Here is a 20675-nt window from a genome sequence, read left to right on the forward strand (position 1 = left end):
TTTTGTAATTTTAAGTTAGGAAAAGTCTTCACTGTAAAGATAAAATGTCCAGTTTAGCCCATGTAGGGCCAACTTTAATGTGTAAAGCAGTAAATACAACTATAGCAAATTTTCATTTGTACATATCCACTATGGCGGGGCAGAATAATGCTGATAAATAAATAATAACTGCTTGGTTTCCAGCAATTCTAACGAATACCAGTACAACTAATTCAAGAACTGATGTAAGAAACACAAAACTGTAACCTCTGCAAATACAAAAAATAAATGTAATAATAAAAAAAAATGTTGATATTAAATATTTTGAATTTTCAGTATGTCCTTATGTACCTACCCCCTGAGGGCGAGCCGGTGGGATATCATAGACACTGGCTTGCCATATTGAACCTGATTCATGGTTATATCCTTGACAATGCCTGATTGGGTTTACTGCCTATAATGGAAAAAAAAACAGAAATACTACATGAGCATTAAATGACAGCTTGTACATAGTATTAATACAGTATGTCATAAATAAAGTAAGTATGCAGTATAAAATGTATATACAGGTACTCCTCACTTAACGACCAGGTTCCGCTCCAACGGCCAGGTTGTTAAATGAGGAATCACAAGTAATCAGTATTTTAAGAATTCTTAACTACTGTACTGTGCTGTATTGTGATAAAAAGGTCTAAACACAAAACTTCAGCTCAATAACATTGTTTTAATTTGCATAATTACAGAACAAAAACTAGAATTCTGTACTGTACTGCACTATACGTGACGTTAGAGTGGGGAGAGCCGGTCGTAAGTCGGAGGAGTTGTTAAACGAGGAGTAACTGTATACACACACAACAGGAGACAGTCCTCATTTATCAAAAAGTATAAAAGTAGTCCTGCATGCAATCCTCTAGTAACTACTAGACAAATGTCAATGTTCTTTTTTTCAGTGGTGGTAAATTATTGTTTTGGGAAACACAGTTCTTTCAGACATGAATCAAAAATGAATCCCAGTAGCAAACGAATAAAAAAGAGACAATTACTGTATATTCTCTGATAATAATTATCTACATACATTTATTTATTTCTGCAATATCATGTCAAAGCAGTGTTATATATACAATGCCAACATATTTTTTCTGTACATCATAGAAAATGGAATAAAAAATGGCAAGCATTATAACCATGCACCTTTATTTATAGTTGTGGGATGACAATACTATCTCAAGAATGGGGAATATTTTTATTATAAACGTCTTATCCAGTGAAAAAAAACAGGGACATTCCAGTAAAAGGAAATATTTCTTTGGCTATATGTGCTGCCTCCTTCGGAATGTACTTCCTGGCTTCTATGCTAATGAACTCCCTGCCATTTCACTTATTTAGGTTTCCACTAAATTCCTGCAGTCATTTTGTGGAACAAACAGCACATTCCAAGCTTTTAATCGCTAGCTTGTGCAACAAAAGAAACAGCTGGAGAGCCTGCAGATAATGGTAAGGCCCTAACCCAAACACCGAATAAGCAGGCCTGTAATCACATCTCTGCGAGAAATGCTTAAGTCTTAGGCTATGTGACAAGAGCATACAGAAGAGTCCTTCCAATTCAGGATGGAATACTTACATAGTTATTGTGTATATAGGTTGGATGACATTTATGTAAAAAAAAAAAAAAGGATATTGCACTAAAGCAGTATTGTATCATGTTAAGGCTTATTTCCACATTGCAGCCAAACTGGGATCTCACCTACTATTTGCTATTCACATAGCATAATAAAAAAAAAAAAATTGCTGGGTCTGTGTCCCCAACACTTCATGGAACAATATCTGTTTTTGTACTTTTGCATCCATGAGATGCGATCCATGAGATATTTTCCAATGTAGCATGCTGACCTTTTCTTCATATGTTGACCATGCATCATTATTGTTCGTGCACCCATTATTGGTGTAGAATGCAATGTTTACAAATTGAGTGTTTGAAGTCCAGCCTAGTTGGGATACAGCCTGGTCCAGCCATAGATACAGGGAAGAGTGAGCAAAACCACCCAAGGACAGACTGTTAAGACCCATACGCGCAATCAGAATATAAAAGGTACCACTTTCGAAGCGATCGTACGATAATCTGATCGTTACTACACAGCTTTCGCTAAAAAATTTCCGAAATGACAAACACGAACATTTTTCTTGTACAATACCAGAACGTACAAATTTTTGTTTAATCAGTACAGTTTTCGCCTGAAAATACAATACAAATACATTACATCACTTCCGAATTTCTATTCTGTCGTACGAGAATTTTTGTACTTTAGTAACCGATTAATTTTCGATATGGAGACCAGCATGCCAAAAAAACCCCCAAAACAACGGATGATCATTCTTTCAATAATCTCACCGTCATACTTGTATTCTTACATTCATTTCCAGTACTTTCTCCTTTTACCACCAGCATTTAAACCCTCAAAGAGGGAGCTTTGATTCCCCGAACCACATTAGTTTTACTTTGTGGTCTTTTCATCAAGATTAATAAATCTGGACTTTTTGCACACTTCTGGCACTCGCATCATTTATTCTTACAAATAAAGGAAAAAAAAAGCCAAAAAAAAAAGAAAACAAATGCAGCCACCTCATCTAATGACTGATAAGCAACAATACATTAGATTTTTTTTTTTTTTAGGGCTTAGATACAGTTTAAACAGCCATCTACTGTTTTATTTATCGGCTAAATATTCACGATATATATTAGGTATTTGTGCCTGAGAATTTCTTAAAGGGCCCATTTAGACTGGCATCCATCCTGCATGCTGAGCCGCTTTTTTTTCTGCGTCTACATCCACTTTGGAGCAGCCTGCAGGCAGCCTTTTAGAATTGGATGCGGACGCAGTGGCTGCATGGACACAGCCATATGTCAAAATCTGACATGCGTGCAGGAGTGGGTGCACGGATTCAAAACGCAGACAACCCGTGTGTGTCTGAATCCGTGTACTTGCTCCTGCACGGATGTCAAATTTTGACATGCAGCTGTGTCCATGCAACAACTGTGTCTGCATTCACTTCCATGAGCTGCCTGCTTGAAGCTCTATGGTGGATGCAAATGTGGAAAAAAGTGTCTCAACGCGCAGGAAGGATGCCAGCGCCTGTCTGATGAAGTCCTAAAGCATAAGACTATACTTCACACCTCAATGATATATAATAATGCAGAATTTACCATGTGGCTCCTTGCATGCACTGGGTATGCTGTGCTTCCCTTACACTTGTTTTATGTGTAGGGTCACTTCGCTCAACAATATTTCCTGAACCTCCGAAGAAGCTACAACTGCGAAACATTTTGTTTTTTTTTACCATCCTCCCCTTTGAACTATATATTATATTTGGTGTATTGATATCTGTATGAATACGATTGGTAAATAAGGGTATGTCAGGAAAGCTGAGCTGCTATCACTATGTACTTTTAAGGGGATCATCTTCCCCCAAGATTTTTTAACGATTTACTGTAATGCAATTCTTGATTTTAAAGATGAGACTTTGAGGGGGGTTTCGGCACCCTTAAAAATTCCATTTACTTTTCTTTCTACGTTTAATCAGGATGAGGTGCTGATATGCTCAGTTGGTCCAAACATTTTTCTAATTCCCCATGTTTACTGTAGAATTTATACCATTTTTGGTGAAAGAAAAATATAACAAAATGTGCATAAAAGACGACGTCACATCTGACGAAACGATCGTCGAGACTCTACGCACACACGTTCTGCGCATGCGCAATCTGATTTTAAACGGACTTGTATGTCTTTTTTCCTTGCAAGGATCACTTCTTCAATTTTTTATATTTGCTTTGGAGTTTTTGTATTGCAACTCCCTTCTTTTAATAAAACGCTTTGGGAAGACTTCCTATGCTATTGGAGCCTTTCTTCTTTTTTATATTATCATCTCCTGCTGCCCACACCACTTGGACTCCATTTAATGTCTATGGATCCTTTCAGAGGGGAATGCCAGAGTCTTCCATCAGTGAATCTTTGATTCTACTAAAAGCGCTGTTTAACTCCCCCTGAGTAAGGGAGGTGGCAGGCTTTCTGGTAAGCCTTTTATCTTAATGAGGTGATGGGAAACACGCAATTGAGCACCCTATCTACGTTATATGTTGCACCTTGAAGTCACTATATTGGATTCCAGCAATATATGAACTTTTGTTATTTCATTTTTATCGTCTTTTTCGCACTTTTGTGTGTTTTGTATGCGACTTTGGTTTCACCATACACTGTCACATAGGACTGTATAATAATAACAACTATTTGGTTGTATACAGCACAATTTATTATATTGCACTGCACAGTTGCACTTTATTTGAATTTATGCTATTCATGTTTTAGGTTATATTGCACACTTATCATATTGTGTTGTACTTAATTTTACATACGTTTTTCATGCACAGGGTCATTTTGTGCCTAAACTTAGCGCTGCACTTTATCATTTATATTACTATTTTGTGCCCAATGGATTATAGTGTTCAACTGCAAGTCATCAATTGGAAATTTTATATCACTTAAATCACTCAATCACTAAGCGCAGATATAATTTTTTTATTTTATAAAAGAATAAATAAATAAAATGCAGCAGTTAAAAATAAAAAATCTTGCAATCTTTTGTGGTAAATTGATTCCTCTCCGTATGTGGCAACATTTAAATACGTTTACTAACTGTGTAGAATGATTGAATGTAAATGTACCATATCGTGGTGCCCTTGCTTTGAAGGAGGCCTTAAACAATGCACCCATAGTGAAAATGTGAGAAACAAAAAGGACAATGTTATAAACTTTGAAAGAATGCAGAGGCCTAGATAAAAGCAGCCTATTACAGTATCTGCCCACACTGAAGAAATACGTCTGTACTGTGTAATTTCCTCTGTACCGGCGTACACAGAGGTTACACTACTTCCTGTCGCTCACATTTTAGTTCCTGGTTTTTCCATTAAGACTGATTTTCTCAGGGAGAAGCTGTGAGGAAAACAATGAGGGATCTTGTGTGAGAAAATAATAGTGAAGCAAATCATTTCTTTCCGCTACTGGACATGCTCCAGATATGTGAAAGGCAAGGTGACAGTCTGTAAACTAGCCTGAGATCAGAGGGAAGTGATCTGACCTCTGCTGTCACTCCTTATAGACAGGGGCAGGTGCTGTGGCTAGTAATGTCACCAGTACTGGTCCCCGATATTTACGGCCCTGACACGGCAATCCTAGATTATTATTAGTATATACACACTGTACATACACATTGTCAAGCAAGTTCAACTTGATCAGGTCCAAACATTAGCTGCAAAACTGTGGTATATATGAAATGTCTCAGTACATTATTAGGTACCATACTGTGTGACTCTTCTTATACATGATTGCTTATATAAAGCAGAAGAAATAAAGCTTCTATTGTACTGAGAGGTCTATGTATAGAAAAATTGTTGTGTGAATGTCTGAACATTCCTACAAGCATCATGAATAATCCCTGTATTGTGTCTAATATGTTTATTTTCTTTTGATTGTCATCTCCATTTAGTGGCCATAATGTTGTATTCTTCTGATTAAGGTATTTCAGGCATGAGACAAGTCTTACTTGAAATTTCTGCTCTGACAAGGAGAGAATACAAGTAAATAATCAAAAACAAACATTCCCTGATAGATAAAGCTGCCCTAGTATAACACTTCAGGTGTGGAGATTCAGATAGGTGACTAGTTTTCTTTAAAGACAATTAGCAATCTTTCACACTGAACACGGTTTTTGAAATTGTGCGAGCTCATTTGAACTCGCACGATTTCAAAGCCGCATTTCAGTCCGACTTGGGGGGCGACTTGAAAGACATCTGTGCGGGTTCATGCACAGATGTCTATTGAAATCGCCTCAGGAGTCACCTAAAGTAGTGCAGGAACTGCTGTTGGAAATCGGTGCGGAGCCACAAAGTTGGCATTGCACCGATTGGGATGCTCCTATTGCCGGCAATAGGCTCCGATTTGACATGCAATTTGACCTATCAAATCGCATTTCAAATCGCACTGATGTGAACAGGGGCTTAAAGTGGGAGTAAACTCCCATGCATGACTTTTACCTATAAGTAAGTCTATAGTAAGGCTTACCGATAAGTACTGCAAGTATCTCCTAAACATTCACCATTTAGGAGATATTTACATTTGATGCAGCCAGTGAGGGCTCCATTTTAGGGTAAGTTTCACATATTGTGCTAGTATGCGATGCATACTATTATTATACAGGATTTATATAGCACATTATGGCATTGCCTTGCAGGGTTTAAAAAACAAAACAAAACTGTGTTTACTACCGCTTTAAAGCAGATATTTCCAAATTAAGGGTAATGGTAACTTGGTAACTAAGGCAGGCCATACACGGTTCGAATTTGGCACCTGGCTTGGGTAAAACCAGCATGCCGGGTTTTACCTGCCATTATCACTAGTGGCTTCTATAGCCACTAGCAAGAAGACAATGGCCTGGCAGGAAGGATTCCCGCATCAACACTGTCTGTGTTGATGGGGAAATCACGCAAATTTCTTTCCTGCAACCCATGGTTGCAGGAAAGAAAATTGCTCCATGTATGGCCGGCCTATAATGAAAGGTCTGTAAATTGTGGGGAAATTTTTTCTGCGGTCATGTAGAGCTATAAAAAGCTGACAAAGCACTATATCAGTTTGAAGTGGACGAATGTGCAAACGGTTTTCCTGCCAAAATATCTGGAATTCTGTTCCGCCACTATTGTGATAGATACACCTCTGACATGCAACACAGCCATGTTTGCCATCAAGTCTGTGGTTCTTTTTGGTATTTTACCCTGGCAGTATTTAAATAAACCACCTTTAATGAGTTTTAGTGCATACATAACTACACTTTCAGGGGTGTCTGTTGCTGGAGTTGCAAGACTGCCCTGCTGACATAAGATATGTAAAGCGTTTGTTACCCCAACACTTCATATTACTGTTATGAGCCTGCTGCACCATGTACTTGTATGAGAAAGTATCCTGTTCTCTTTGTATTGCTTCCTTTATGTGAAATCCCTTATGTTCCTGCTACACCCCTTGCTTTCCTAGTAAAAGTTGACCACACTAAGCAGCAGAACACACCATGGTCAGTTCACTAGTGTAAACTCCTCCAATGATCAGATTTATCCTGACACGCCCCAGCTGCACAGCCATTCTTTGGGAAGTTGTTTCTCCTCCCCCCAGCTCTTATGCAGCTGAGAACAGAGGGAATATGATCACTTATAAAAGGGTAAAAAAAAAAATAAATGTTTTTTTACAAAAAATTGCTATTTTAAACTGAATGGGTTGTTTTACAAGGTGATCGTTTACAATCACTTTAAGCCAGATGCATTTAGAATATTAAGAATACAGACTAACCCTTTTCTAACACATATCAATGACACCTGGCTCAAAGGTAACATAATACGTACCAGGCTCCCATTTTTTTATTCTACAAAACCCACGCCATAAAATAAGACAAGGACTTAAATAACATTTCAGAAGGTTTTCAATAAAGCTTTTCAGCTGCCCCAGGTGAATCACCAATGAAACAGAAGGGCCTACACAAACAGCAGGTGCTCTTGCTGTACAAACACTTAGGACAGAACAGAACATTCAGGACCCATCTATTCAATGAATGTCATTCCTTTAACCCATTAGTTATACAACAGCAGTCATCAGAAAAGGCTTTATAGTTCCAAAAGCCATGTCCTAAAAGTTCTGATGATCACTCATGTAAATGACAGCTGAGCTCTTTTTAGCAGTAGTACATCAATGATAGACACCTGTTGTGTCTATTATGAAGGTCCAACTCTACCTGTAGGATTTTTATGAGGAATACAACAAGATGCTGGAACATACAATTCTGGGAGAAAGATATCAAAGATGGGTTGTTAAATAAACAGATTCCTCTCTCCGCACGAGCGTGGTGGAATCCTCCAAGCTAAAACATTGGGGGTTATTTACTAAAACTGGGGAGTGCAAAATCTGGTGCAGCTCTGCATAGAAAACAATCAGCTTCCAAGTTTTATTGCCAAAGCTTAAAGGGGTTGTAAACCTTTGTTTTTTCACCTTAATGCATCCTTTGCATTAAATTGAAAAAACACCTGTCAGTGACCGGCCCCCCAGCCCCCCCCGCCCCCCCGTTTTACTTACCTGCGCCCTCGAGCTTGACTGGCGGGGATGCGCTGTCTCTTTGCCTGGGGTTCTCGGCTCTAGATTGGATAGATTGATAGCAGCGCAGCCATTGGCTCCCGTTGCTGTCAATCAAATCCAATGACGCCAGCGCCGGGGGGTGGGGCCGAGTCTTGCATTCGGCCTCTATGGATGCTGAATGCTGGACTTGGGAATGCGCCCGCAAGGTAACCCCCTCGGGGAAGCGCTTCTCCGAGGGGGTTATCGGATGTGGAGAGGAGCCGCGAGAGCTGCCGAGGGACCCCAGAAAAGCAGGCTCAGGGCCACTCAGGGCAGGCTCAGGGCCACTCTGTGCAAAAAGAACTGCACAGTGGAGGTAAGTATGATATATTCGTTATTTTAAAAAAAAAAATTACCTTTACAATCACTTTAATTGAACAAGCTGAAGTTAGAAGTCGAAGGCTACCATGCACAACTGCACCAGTTTTAGTAAATAATAAAATAAGTCATAATACACTGATCAGAGGCTGCAGCTGCATAGGTTTTTTTTTTTGCCTTCCTTTGTATCAACTGTGGGTAGAAGATTTTGTATATTGAGGTTTTCTGTTTATTTTTTTTTTTTTTAGTTGGTTGAACGACATGGACTTGTGTCTTTTTTTTTAACCCAACTATGAAACAACCAAAACTCCCATTTGGACAGAAACAGGGTTGTAAATTATGGCAGGGACCAAAATTTCATTTTTGTGTGAACTGGCTCTTTAACTTTTTGTTTGCATTGATCAAAAGACTACTTCACAAAATGTTAAAACTGGCTTTCATGGCGTGAAATCCGCAAACTGCAACACTGGCTATAAATAAGTATCATGCAAGCTCATATTTAGATTGATTAATATAGCTCAGTGTAAATATTGCATATGGGGTTTCAGATAATTATACTGAGCTGCTAAAAGTGTTTACATTGCTGTGGCTACTTAGTAGACTTTTCTTTACACCCAAATGGTCAGAGGCATATGGTGTTTACTCCTGAATTCTGCATCCAGCTAGCTGTGTTTGCTCTCAACCTGAATATTACTCTTGTGTGGTCAAAAATGTGAATCGAGTTAACTCTGATCTCTGAAACTCGGATACTAAAAAAAGCAACACGTCTCGGGCTGTAGTAATGATTCCGTCTATTTGCTCACATAGCAACATGCTTATGAATAAAACCAGCCCCAGGGAGGCCAATAGAGCAAGTGCTTACATAAATATAGACGGCTTCTGTAAGTCGTTTCATATTAATGCACCACATTACTAAATCATGTTTTCATTTCTACAAAAAGGGGATTTTATTCCAAAAAAGGTACGAATAAGGAGTTCTCATTGTTTGTTTAGGATCACGGGTCCTGCAACTTAATTTGGGGCTTCATGCACACAGTTTTAGGCTCCAAATATGTTCTAGTGTAAAATACTGGCATATTTGTTCCTGCCCAGGGAGCCACAGGTGATGCATAGCCAAAGAAATGAATAGCTGTATGTGGCTTTATTCCTGTATAATTAATATGCAACAGCATAAACATGCACATGTGTGTATGACGTAATCCCTGAACGCAGAATTAGCGGTTTAAGGAACATGTCATATGCAAATGCACACGCTGATGTACAAAAACATCAACACATACCCAAGTAAGGCCACATATAGCCATTTACTTCTATGGCTGGCTGTATGTACCACCTGATGCTCCCTGGACAAGGAAAACTGCAGGGATTTTATACTAGAACATATCTTAAAGTGGTTGCAAACCCTTACATATACCCAGTGACATGACTGGACTTAGGTGATACACAAAGATGAAACAAATTCTCCTGCATAAGTTGTACCTGTTTATCTACAGCTGTCTGTCCCCTACATCCATTCAAAGTGCAGAATTTACATAAGATCTCTCAGCTCTAAAAAGCAGGGGGCGGAGAGCTGTAGTTACATCAGTCAGGAGAGCTCTTCAGAGCTTATTGGAAGGAAAAGACACACCTCCGTCCACACAGCACACTGGAACAGAGCTGAGGCTGGAGCTCCCTCCCCTGTCACCATCAAACTGAACAAGTGCATACCAAGGGGGTAAATGAGGTTGTCTCTCCTCACTGGGCTTTGCTAATCCCAATATAAACATATCCCAGCATTGAGTAACTGCTGGACATTGTCATCTACCATACCCACAGATGTCTTAGGTCCTGCAGCAGTGTTATGTTAGTGATCTAAATGCTCTTTTTTAAATATAGATTTTAATTCTTCACCCTTTTATTCTTTGTTGATTTTCCTTTTTATGGCCCCGATATTGTTTATTATATGATCGGTTTATGTCCTGAAGGGAGAGTACTAAAACCCCAAAATGCATTACAGTAACCAAACCAAAGTGGCTTTGAATAAGTACCCTCAAGCCCATCTTTTTCTATACAAGGCTTTACCTTTCTGGACTGGAGTGCTCACTTTTTGTTGTACCAGATTTGTTTTCCATGATATATCTTGTGATTCTTGATGCTTTCTGATACGAGGCCTGAATTTTTTCCCCAATCGCTCAGCCTGCCTACATTATGGAAAATATGTGTATACAGCCTAAAATGGTTAGTTGGATAGGTGGTACGTGGGTCTCTAATAAGCCCAGTTGTCACTCCTATTTTTGCACCACTGGTTAAGTAAATAGCACACATGTAATGCACTGTGCAACACATTTAAGGTCTGTCTTTTTTGCCAGATCATTAGCTAAGAACTGCAGGCAATAGTAGTATGACTAATTTAGATAGAACATACATTTCAAAACTCTCTCACTGGTTACACAATTAGATCAGAGCACTGGCCTCCTGCACAGGCTCTGATTGGAGAAGAAGGCAGAAAACAGCATAGTCATTGCTGTTATCTCGGGGAACTTTGGACTATTCCATCATATTGTGATAATAAGAACACCATGGTGCTTATATTATTGTGACCGATATCTTTTTATGAAGTCACCTCTGTAAATGACCCTTGCAATATTAAAGTATTCGTGTATTCAACCACAAAGTAACTGCCTTCGAATAGCTGGAATTTATGTACCAAATGTTGTTAAATGTTTGGTTGCATTTTACAGTTTTGACCTTGACATCTTCTGCAATGTAAATGCTTTGGGGCTTGTCCACATTAGTGTTTGTGGTTACTTGTAAGTTACAGTAGTATGCAATGCTTGGCCACTAATAAAAATTACTGGTTGCTTATTCAGAATGACTGGCCACCAATCTGCCATGCTCATTCTGTGTTGGCCAACAATCTAGAAAAAAATGTGCGCATGATACAAAAGAGAACCACTTGGTTCTTTCAAAGTAATATATACAAATTAAAAAAAAAAGTAGAGACATATGTAAGCCACAAGGAAAACGTCTTCAAGGGGGGCCATAAAAGTGTGTATGCGTCACCAAGAATGGTCATTGACAAAATACCTGGTTATCCTTGAATGATTAATGCGCTGTGTGTGATCATTTTCCTAATACAGCTTCATCATCAGAACATAGTACTTGATAAACAATTTATTTCCTTATTATTGATAAAAAAAACGAAAGTGGCTATGCGTCTCAGATTTATCATCAGGCTAAAAAAAAAAAAAAAAAAAAAAAAAAAAATCTTTCTGTGATAAGAATAACTTCTGCCTACCAGAAATGATAGCAAGTTTACATTTTGTTGCAAATGATACTTAGATGAACTTCAAGCAAGCAGCTACATAAACAACTGAAATACCTGATAAAGCACTTCGGTCTATCAGCACACAAGTACATCCCTGTCTAACAGTGTAGGGGAAGTCATTTTTCTTTGCTGCACTTAGGCCCCTTTCACACGAGAGGTCCGACTGGGTCTGCCTGTCCGTTTTTCAAGCAGACCCTCAATTCTCCTCTATGGAGCAGTGGATATAAACTGACTTTTGTCCATTTGTACCTGCCCACCTCCAATCCGATCTGCTAAAAACAAATGGAACTGGCAAATGGGTATTGGAATTGGATCAGAGAGCAGTCAGGTGTAAAACGGACAGCTGGTCTGTTTAGATCCGACTGCCCATAGAGCAGAGCAGGCTGTTCCATTCTGCATAAGCGGAGCGGACCTGTCATCCACCCACTCCGCTCAGCTCAGCTCAGCAGGGGATCAGAGGACAAACGGGCCCGGCTAGTATGAAAGGGGCCTTACAAGACTTGTCCCTCCCCCAGCCTGTGACTGGACTGTGAAGGAGAAGCAGCAGACTGATGTGCTCATCTCTCTGTCACTGTGCTCTCTCTTCTTATCGACATGCTTAGCACATGAGCACTACAGCATAACTGAATAGCTCCTCCCTCTTCCACACTGAAGGCTGCTTTACAGAGGATTGCAAGAAACTGATATCCGGTCAAACTGAGGTACTCACTGCTTGCATTTAAAGATACATTAACTGATCTATTAACAACTATAGTGCTACATCTATACGTATATTTTTAAATTTGCCTGTAGTTCAGCTTTAAATAGCTGCATTCTTTCCTTTACCAGGCCATGTATGGCCATCCTAACCATGTTTCCACGCGTTTGTTGGCTGAATTATCATGAAATATAATCCTTAAACCTCAACTGACTGCCTCTTTATGCTTTTAATAGTTCATCAAAGGTATTCGGAGGTGCTTTGGAAATGCCGTTTTTCAACAGTAATGCGCACGCTTGTACAGGGTTGGCTAAAGGTCACGCTGTGGCTTGTTGGTGGTTTTCATCAGTTCTTTATTGCATTCCAATGTAACAGATGGATGAGTATAATATGTCAACTTTCTCCAAACTTAACAAGTCTCAAGGTCTCTGTAATGCAAAATCTAATCCCTTCCTCAGTATGCAGTGATTTATCAGGAATTAGCACCATGTAATTGCTCCATTTTGCTTAGTTTCAGATAACTCGATGAAATTAATGCTCATTTGATTCTGAAGTTTATGTGATAAATCCTTAGAGGTGTGTTCCAATTACTTCACTTATATCACACATACTTTAGAGTAGTTTTCGATTACTATAGAACAAATAACTAAATACATGCTAAATGTAACATTATTTTGTGCAAAGTTATTAACTTCTTGCTCTTTGATCTCAAATCCCCCTTCCACTCAGAAAAATTATGTATTTTTTAAGTCAAAAATAAAGGACAACAGCCATGGCACCTGCAATTTGTCCACGATCCTGAATGCTCAGAAGATGCCCTCTTTTGCATCTGACTTTTTATGAACAGCCTATTGTGTGCTATGTAGGTCCCAGCTGTATTTGATACAGTTAACTAAAAGAAACGCACAAGGTGCTCCAAACTCAAAGGCCAGTAAACAAAGGCACTAGCTCTAGAGCTGAACTTTCTACTGGTAATGTATACTACTTGAAAAATAATCCAGCACCTGGCTTTGATCAAAAACAGGAGGAGCTTCCGCAAGTGTTATTAAACAGAAAATCCATATGTGAGCCTTGGTTTTCCAAATATGCATTACAAAAAATGTAGTCTGGAGTACAAGTCCCACAAGAAATATTACAAAGGTCTGCAAGCAGCAGCGTTAAGTCTAGAGAGGAAAATGTCTGACCTCGCTGCCAATATAAGCTGGTGTTCAAAGGCTAAACTGCAAAAGCAGCCAAGCATATCCTCCACTGTCCTGCCTTTGTCTGCTTGGCGGAGTCAGGAATGCTGAAAACATATTGACAACTCTGTAAAGTCTAATGCTTAAAGAAGCATGGTCTAATTGAAAAACAAGACCTCGTTTTAAAACGAGGAACTGTAGAGCTCACTAAATACAGTCAACTATCACTATACCTTGAGAAACCAAGGGGAAGGGGAGTTGGGACCGATGGGAAGAGTCGCAAATTTCCATCCCTATAACTATAATATAATATAAAAACTCACAAGCAAAAGCGAGCGAGTTTTTATATTATATCACTATACCTTGGTTGGAATGGGAAAGCAGCTAATGAGCAATCTGGGACCTGATACCCTGGATAATAATTGTGTCTATGTCCAACCCCTTCTCTATACTATGAAGAAAGACAGCACAGGATATGTAAAACAAAGCAAGGAAACCTACTATTGTCTCAAGGAACTACAGCATTTTTTTCTTGTTAAAAAAGGCTGCTTGGGAGCAGTGATTTTTTCCTTATCCCTGGCAGGAGGTACTTTTACTTTAAAGTGACCTGGTCACCACGGAGCCACTTTTATAAAAGATCCCACCTGTAAAAGAAATGTTTATTCACCTGCCTTTCCAGTGGCCCATGTAAAGAAATGATGCCGCTTCTCTGCTTCCCAGCCGCTGTAAGCATTTGTCCATCAGATGAGTTGAATGCTTGCTCCCCCTGCTGGATGATTTGAATGCTTGCTCCCCCGCCAGCTTCCGCTGTTCCTCTTGTTGGCTTGTATCTCCCATAGTGATGTATGAACTGGAGAAAGGAACCACAGCAGCCATTGCAGGGAGCAAGCATTTAACTCAACTGATGGTTGATTGCTTGCACTGGCTGGAGAGTGGAAAGGCAGTGGCTTTTCCTTACATTGGCCATCAGAAAGGTAAGTAAATCAACACTTCTTTTACAGCAGGGCTTTTTTTTGTAAAAGCGACCCTGTGGTGATCAGGGGTCAATTTAACACAAAGTAATGTTGTTAAGTGGACATGTGCCCTAATAATTGATGAAGTGTATATTTTAATGATAAGTCCACTAGTGGAGATTATGACTTTTTGGCAACAAAGTATACGCTGTAGCTTAACATGGAAGCATAATGTAACCCCTATGAAATCTGTTTTAATTTGAAATCTATATATACCCATCCAAGCTTTAACAGCATTAAACACACTATTATAAAGCCAAAAGTTTTGTTTTTCATTTGGAATCAACAGATGACATTACTTAAATGTAATTTCATAGTTCCAACAAAGAGCTGACTAAAGATTATATGGAGCCAAAAGTACTCCGACTTTATTGGATTTTAAAGCCAAGAAATAATTGATGCTGGAATTGAGAAGGAATCATTCTAAGCAGGGTGCAAATATCTATTTCAATCCTTTCTTGAACACAAGGAAGGTATTCCTGCACACACTCATTTGCAAACAGAACATCCTGTACCTAAAACATACACCATGAAAAATGTCATCTAACAAAACAGTGTACAGTATAAAGCAAGGGACCACAAAAGATACTCACAGATGTGGCAGATGATGATCGGAAATGGTCATTGCTACAAAACTGGCCTAATGAATAATTGTGGCAAAACCGTAAACAGCTGCACTGGGTGAGCATGCAATCCTAGCAATCCCCCCAATCCTAGGCACTATCCTAATCTTCAGGAAACTGTGAATTAATTCTTCCCACTTCCATCACTTGGCCCTAAGACTGCCTGCACAATTTTATTTTTTATCCAAAAGACGTATAATTGCTTCCTGATTTCATAGTTATCAGCCAGATCGGGTGTCAGTCATCCAATCAGCCACTGGCTTTTAGTAGGCATGTCTCATCATAACAATTAAAGTCAATTTTTATTGATGTGGATAAAAATATGTTCTCAATCTTTAGACAGGGTTTAACAAACAAAGGTCAAAGTTTTGTGTTCCTGCAGCATACACGTATGTTTTTGTATTCACTTTATACCTGAATTGAGGAAGTTCAAGTCAGTCACAGAATGTAATTGCCCATGACTACTCATAAACATGCTAAGTATTGCAATCAGTACAGTGAAATTACTGTTCCTGAGAAACAGTGATCTCATTATACTGCCTATTTTTAAGGGGTTTTATCAAGAACATAATTAGCCCCTTAATTTATACCATCAAAGTACAAATCCTTTGTGTACTGCAAGTACATAGTATGGATATTTACTTACTTTGTTGCCCAGAGAGCCATCTACATTTTCCATTAACGGTGCTCCTTGCTTCACATCTCCTAAGTCATGACCTCGATAGGCTTTAAACATGGCTGGACCGTGGTGAGATGGGGGCACCTGATAAACAGGATCTGGAAATGAAGACTTTGGACTCTGGTAAAGCTGATGTTGATATCCAGGCTGCAGTGATGCTTCTTGTTTGGGGATATCATGTCTAGGAGTCTCAGTCACTGGGCCTATGAGAAGCTTCAGTCTGTTTCCTGGTGCAATGCCTTGGCGTCCATGTAATGAACAAAGCCACCAACCCTCCAGACCTCCAGTGTTCTGCTCAATTACTGTTAAGATATCGCCTTTCCGGAATGATAATTCTTCTGCGCATTCTGGCACGTTATCATACAAAGCTCTTGCCATAAGGTTCTAAAAAAAAAAAGAAGTAAAATGTATTATGAAATGATTACATCTAAAAAAAAAAGCAATGCAGTAGAATCTTGGATTGAGAGTAACTTGGTTTGAGAGCGATTTGCAAGACAAGCAAATTTTTTTTATAAATCTTGACTTGATAAACAAGCGATGTCTTGATATAAGAGTAGCGCCATGTCACAACTGAGTATAAAAGAGAGGTGCCTCTAATTGTACCAATATGGTTACATTTAATGACGGTACAACATTTAACAACTCACATGGTTAATGATTAAAACAGGCACATCTAAGTATGCAGGCATACGGGGTAAAGCTGATAGTCCACATAGACCATCCTCTGCACCGCCATCAACATCATCCCTTCCACGCTGCGCTCCATGAGCGATTCAAACCTCGCTTTAAGATCGCTCTACTCCAGGGTAGTCTTCTCGTTCATGATTGCAGACTGACAGCGGTGAGAGCCGGTGGTGCAGAGGATGGTCTATGTGGACAGCTTTACCCCGGATGCCTGCATACTTAGATGTGCCTCTTTTAACCATCAACCATGTGAGTTGCTAAATGTTGTACCTTCATTAAATGTAACCATATTGCTACACTTAGAAGCACCTCTTTTCTCTTTTATACTCTGTAGCTCCTGATGGATTTTGCTTCTAATCCCTTTGTGGAGGCTTCCATTTGTGGATGGACATTTTATGGTTACACAACCTATCACATTGCTATAATCTTTTTATATAGACTATAAACTGAAGGATTTATAAATAAATGGTTGTGAAACAAATCATCTGACTTTCCATTATTTCTGGGGAAATTCGCTTTGATATAAGAGTGATTTGGATTACAAGCATGTTTCCAGAATTAATTATGCTCGCAATCCAAGGTTTTACTATATATCCTTTTACAAGGGTCTCACAATCAGGCACTTGAGGCACATTTTTAACTGACCTTAGCCACCTGTTAAAACCAGGCAATGGGTACAAGACAGCTTCATACACTGTGTCGCAGCCACAAAGTTGTACTTCATGTTGCAGCAAAAAAAAAACAACTGGCTATTGTGCCCCATAGAGGTGAATGGATCCAGTAGATCTAAAGGCAGCATATCTCCTCCTAAAAACTTGATAATCGCAGGCCAGCCGCTGCTGGCAAAGTGATCTACCATAATATGCAAGTCCGCAGCTAGGCCCATGTGAAAGAGGGTCTACTTTGCTGTAACTGTTTCAAAAGTTGTTGAAGTTTGTCAATTATTTAATGTCTACCTAAAATGAAAATTCATTTAGGAAACCTGGTCCACGGGTTGACCACGGTGCAGAAGTGCTTTCATTGCAGAACTGCAATGTTGTCACTCTGTAAAAGAAACTAGAATATGAACAGATCTACTGACAGAATCAACTGGTCAGGACTCCGATTGTGTTAATGCTGTTGACAGACTGCAGCGTATCTTTAAAATTTTATTTTGTGCAAATGAGCTCACAATGGGCTCCATATTAGGTCCACATTTATCATATTGCCACAGAAGAGATACTCTGGCGCCAAATTCAACTGTTTCAAGTATTTGGGAGCTAGCCTGGTAGTAAGAAACTGTATTAGTACTTATCATATTCCCATGTGAAAAGAGTCAGTAGGTTCTTATCACTGAACTAGTAACCACCTAATTCACAATACACGGTGGAAATCAGCATAGAATGCTGTCTCACAGTAAATATTCCCACACGCAGATTGTTGCCGTTAGCTAAAACTCCTGCAAGCAAAGCAGACTGACCTGAATGTCAGCTATTTGTTTTTGCACGTCTGGATTAGCATATGTGACATAACTTCAACATTGGTAGATAGTGTATTTCTGATGTGTTTTGCAGTAAATAATTTATAGTCCACTATAACAATTCTAGAATATTCCTGCTTTTGAAACCAGTTCAGAAAAGAAAGCAGATCTGTTGTGGAACTACGAGATAAAAAGTGCGGAGCGTGATGAGGTTTTCAGTTCTAGGAATGATCATCACAAATATTAAGTAAAGCTCTGCTTTGCCCATGCAAGACAGTCAACACGTTTACCTTAGACCCCTTTCACACTGCCGCAACTTGAAAGTTGCGAGATTTGAGGGCGATTTCAGAGAATGCCTGTGTAAAGTTGAGGTCTATGGACCAAAGTAGTCCCAATACTTTGAAGTCGCACAGATATGGATGGTTAACATTGGGAGTCGTGGGGTACGACTTGTCATGTGACTGATGTCCAAAATCGCAGGAAAAGTCGCACAAGTGCAAAAGGGGCCTTAAAGCGATTATAAATGATCCCTTTGTAAAACAACCCATGCAGTTTAAGATTGAAATGAAAGGCAAAACTTTTGTGTATAGATATAAAAAAATATATAAATAACCTTTTTTCCCTGTTTTTTTTTTTTAATAAGTAATCACATTCCCTCTGTTCTCAGCTGCATAAGAGCTGGGGGGAGGAGAAGCAGCAGCGCGCTGAACTTTTCAGTGAAAGGCTTTGCAGGGGGGGGGGTTGTCAGGACAAGCTTGATTATTGGGGGAGAGCAGGCTGAGCTCCCAGCACAGCTAGAGAACTGACCACGCTTTGCTCTCCTGCTTAGTGTGGTCAGTTACTAACAGGAAAACAGAGGGACTGGCAGGAACACCAGGGTTTTCACACAAAGAAAGCAATACAAACAGAACAGGATACTTTTTCATACAAGTACATGTTACAGCAGGCACATTTCAGAATATGAAATGCTGGGGTAACAAACTCTCTAACTGCCTCAATACCAGCATGTTTTCTCCATTCTGAAAATTGTGGTAAGTTCTATCAGTTTTAATAAATAGTATAACATTTATTTAGGCATAGTGCTATGTTACCAAGTAAATGTCAGTCAACTACCACAGCGCTGAAAACTGAAAAATGGCCTGGTAATGATGGGGTGTATACAGGCTGGTGCCAAGGTGGTTTATTCTGACCCCCACCCTACATTTCTTTCCTACACTTCCCTACTGCTCCATTAGCCCGCAAGGAGCATGTCATTGTCAGTCAGATGGGCAGAATTCTTCATCCCTGCACCACGTCACAAAGGTGGGTACCTGAGTGCCCAAGCAAGCACCTGCAGAGTCATGTTGGAGGACAAAGTGTAAAAACACATGCTCCCTCAAACCTGGGCATTCTGCTTCGCTGTTGGCAGCTGCGTGGAGTGATAGGATTCTGTACTGCTAGCGGGGGCACCATTAAAGTAAACATGCTGCTCTACCCTGTATAGGGAAACTGAAGGTTCATTTTAAACTATGCTCTAAAGGTCTAAAGCCCAACTCTATGAAACTACCCCAAGGGTCAAGTGCTCATTAACTCTAGGGGATGAGGAATAGGATACTATACTCGCCTTGCTCCAGCAGGTTCCAATGCTCTCCCCATCTCCAGGTTGTGGCCAGTCCCTAATTGCTTTTTGGCCCTGCACTGTACTTGATGAAGTCATTATGTCAGAAGTCAGACAAAGCATCTTAAAGAGGAGGCTTTAGGGGACTAGTCACACAGATAGAAAGAGGGAAAGGTAAGCACTACACCTTATTTACTTTCCCTAGGAGTTAATGAATTTATAAGTTAATTCACTTGACTGGCTGGCTATTATTCAGCACATTGCAAAGGCCATTTCAAAACTGGACCTACAACAATCGGAGCTGAATAGCACTGCCCCGTTTTTTTTTTATATAATTAAATGCTTTTTTTTTATCTCAGGGTATACAGATTCATGTGAATGACAGTCTTCAAATTTTCAACAAAAAAAGCTTTTTAATTACTGTGTGGTGCACAGATGATCAGGAATTTCTATGGACATACAATTAAATTCTGTTAATAATTCACTTAGGAATAAAAGGAAGCTACAAGGTTATATATCCAAATCCCTTCTAAACAAAGCAACTGTGTATTCAAAGTAAATAGGTAAAGCTGCATAAGCTCACGTACCATGCAGATAAAGAAAGTTATGGCTTTGTTGATTTGATCTACATTGTCACAGAGCAGGCCTTTCCCCTTATTTGCCATGTCACCAAGGAAGCTGCCTGCCTGGTTTTCACGCAAAGATCACTGTTAGCTTCTATGTTAGGTCAGCTATATGAAGTCACATGATTCTCATATAGTTCAACATCCATAACGCATAAGAGAAGCATGCAAGCAGCATAGCCTACCCGCTCATTGCTTCAGTTTTTCATCCAGTTATTGCTGTAGTGCACTAGTCCAACAAAACCCCTTTGATCAGTAACCTGGCGATCTGAAAACCTATTCTTACTATGAAGAAGAGAGATTTCCAAACAAATCCA

The 20675-nt window shown here is 39.5% G+C and overlaps 1 protein-coding gene across 3 annotated transcripts in view; it reads right to left on the reverse strand.

Annotated features, from left to right (window-relative positions):
* Positions 1 to 20675, reverse strand: part of NEDD9 (neural precursor cell expressed, developmentally down-regulated 9) — a 178546-nt gene that overhangs the window by 11711 nt on the left and 146160 nt on the right. For 2 of the 3 annotated variants that reach the window (XM_073631059.1, XM_073631057.1), the window contains 2 exons: positions 15963 to 16379; positions 335 to 433 (listed from right to left, as the gene is read on the reverse strand). In XM_073631059.1, coding sequence (XP_073487160.1) covers positions 335 to 433; positions 15963 to 16379 — 516 coding nt within the window. Of the gene's footprint in view, positions 1 to 334; positions 434 to 15958; positions 16380 to 20675 lie in introns of all 3 variants that reach the window. The other variant, XM_073631058.1, reaches the window with a different exon arrangement.

The sequence above is a fragment of the Aquarana catesbeiana genome, linkage group LG05 (assembly GCF_042186555.1).
Source record: "Aquarana catesbeiana isolate 2022-GZ linkage group LG05, ASM4218655v1, whole genome shotgun sequence".
NCBI classification, from domain to species: domain Eukaryota; kingdom Metazoa; phylum Chordata; class Amphibia; order Anura; family Ranidae; genus Aquarana; species Aquarana catesbeiana.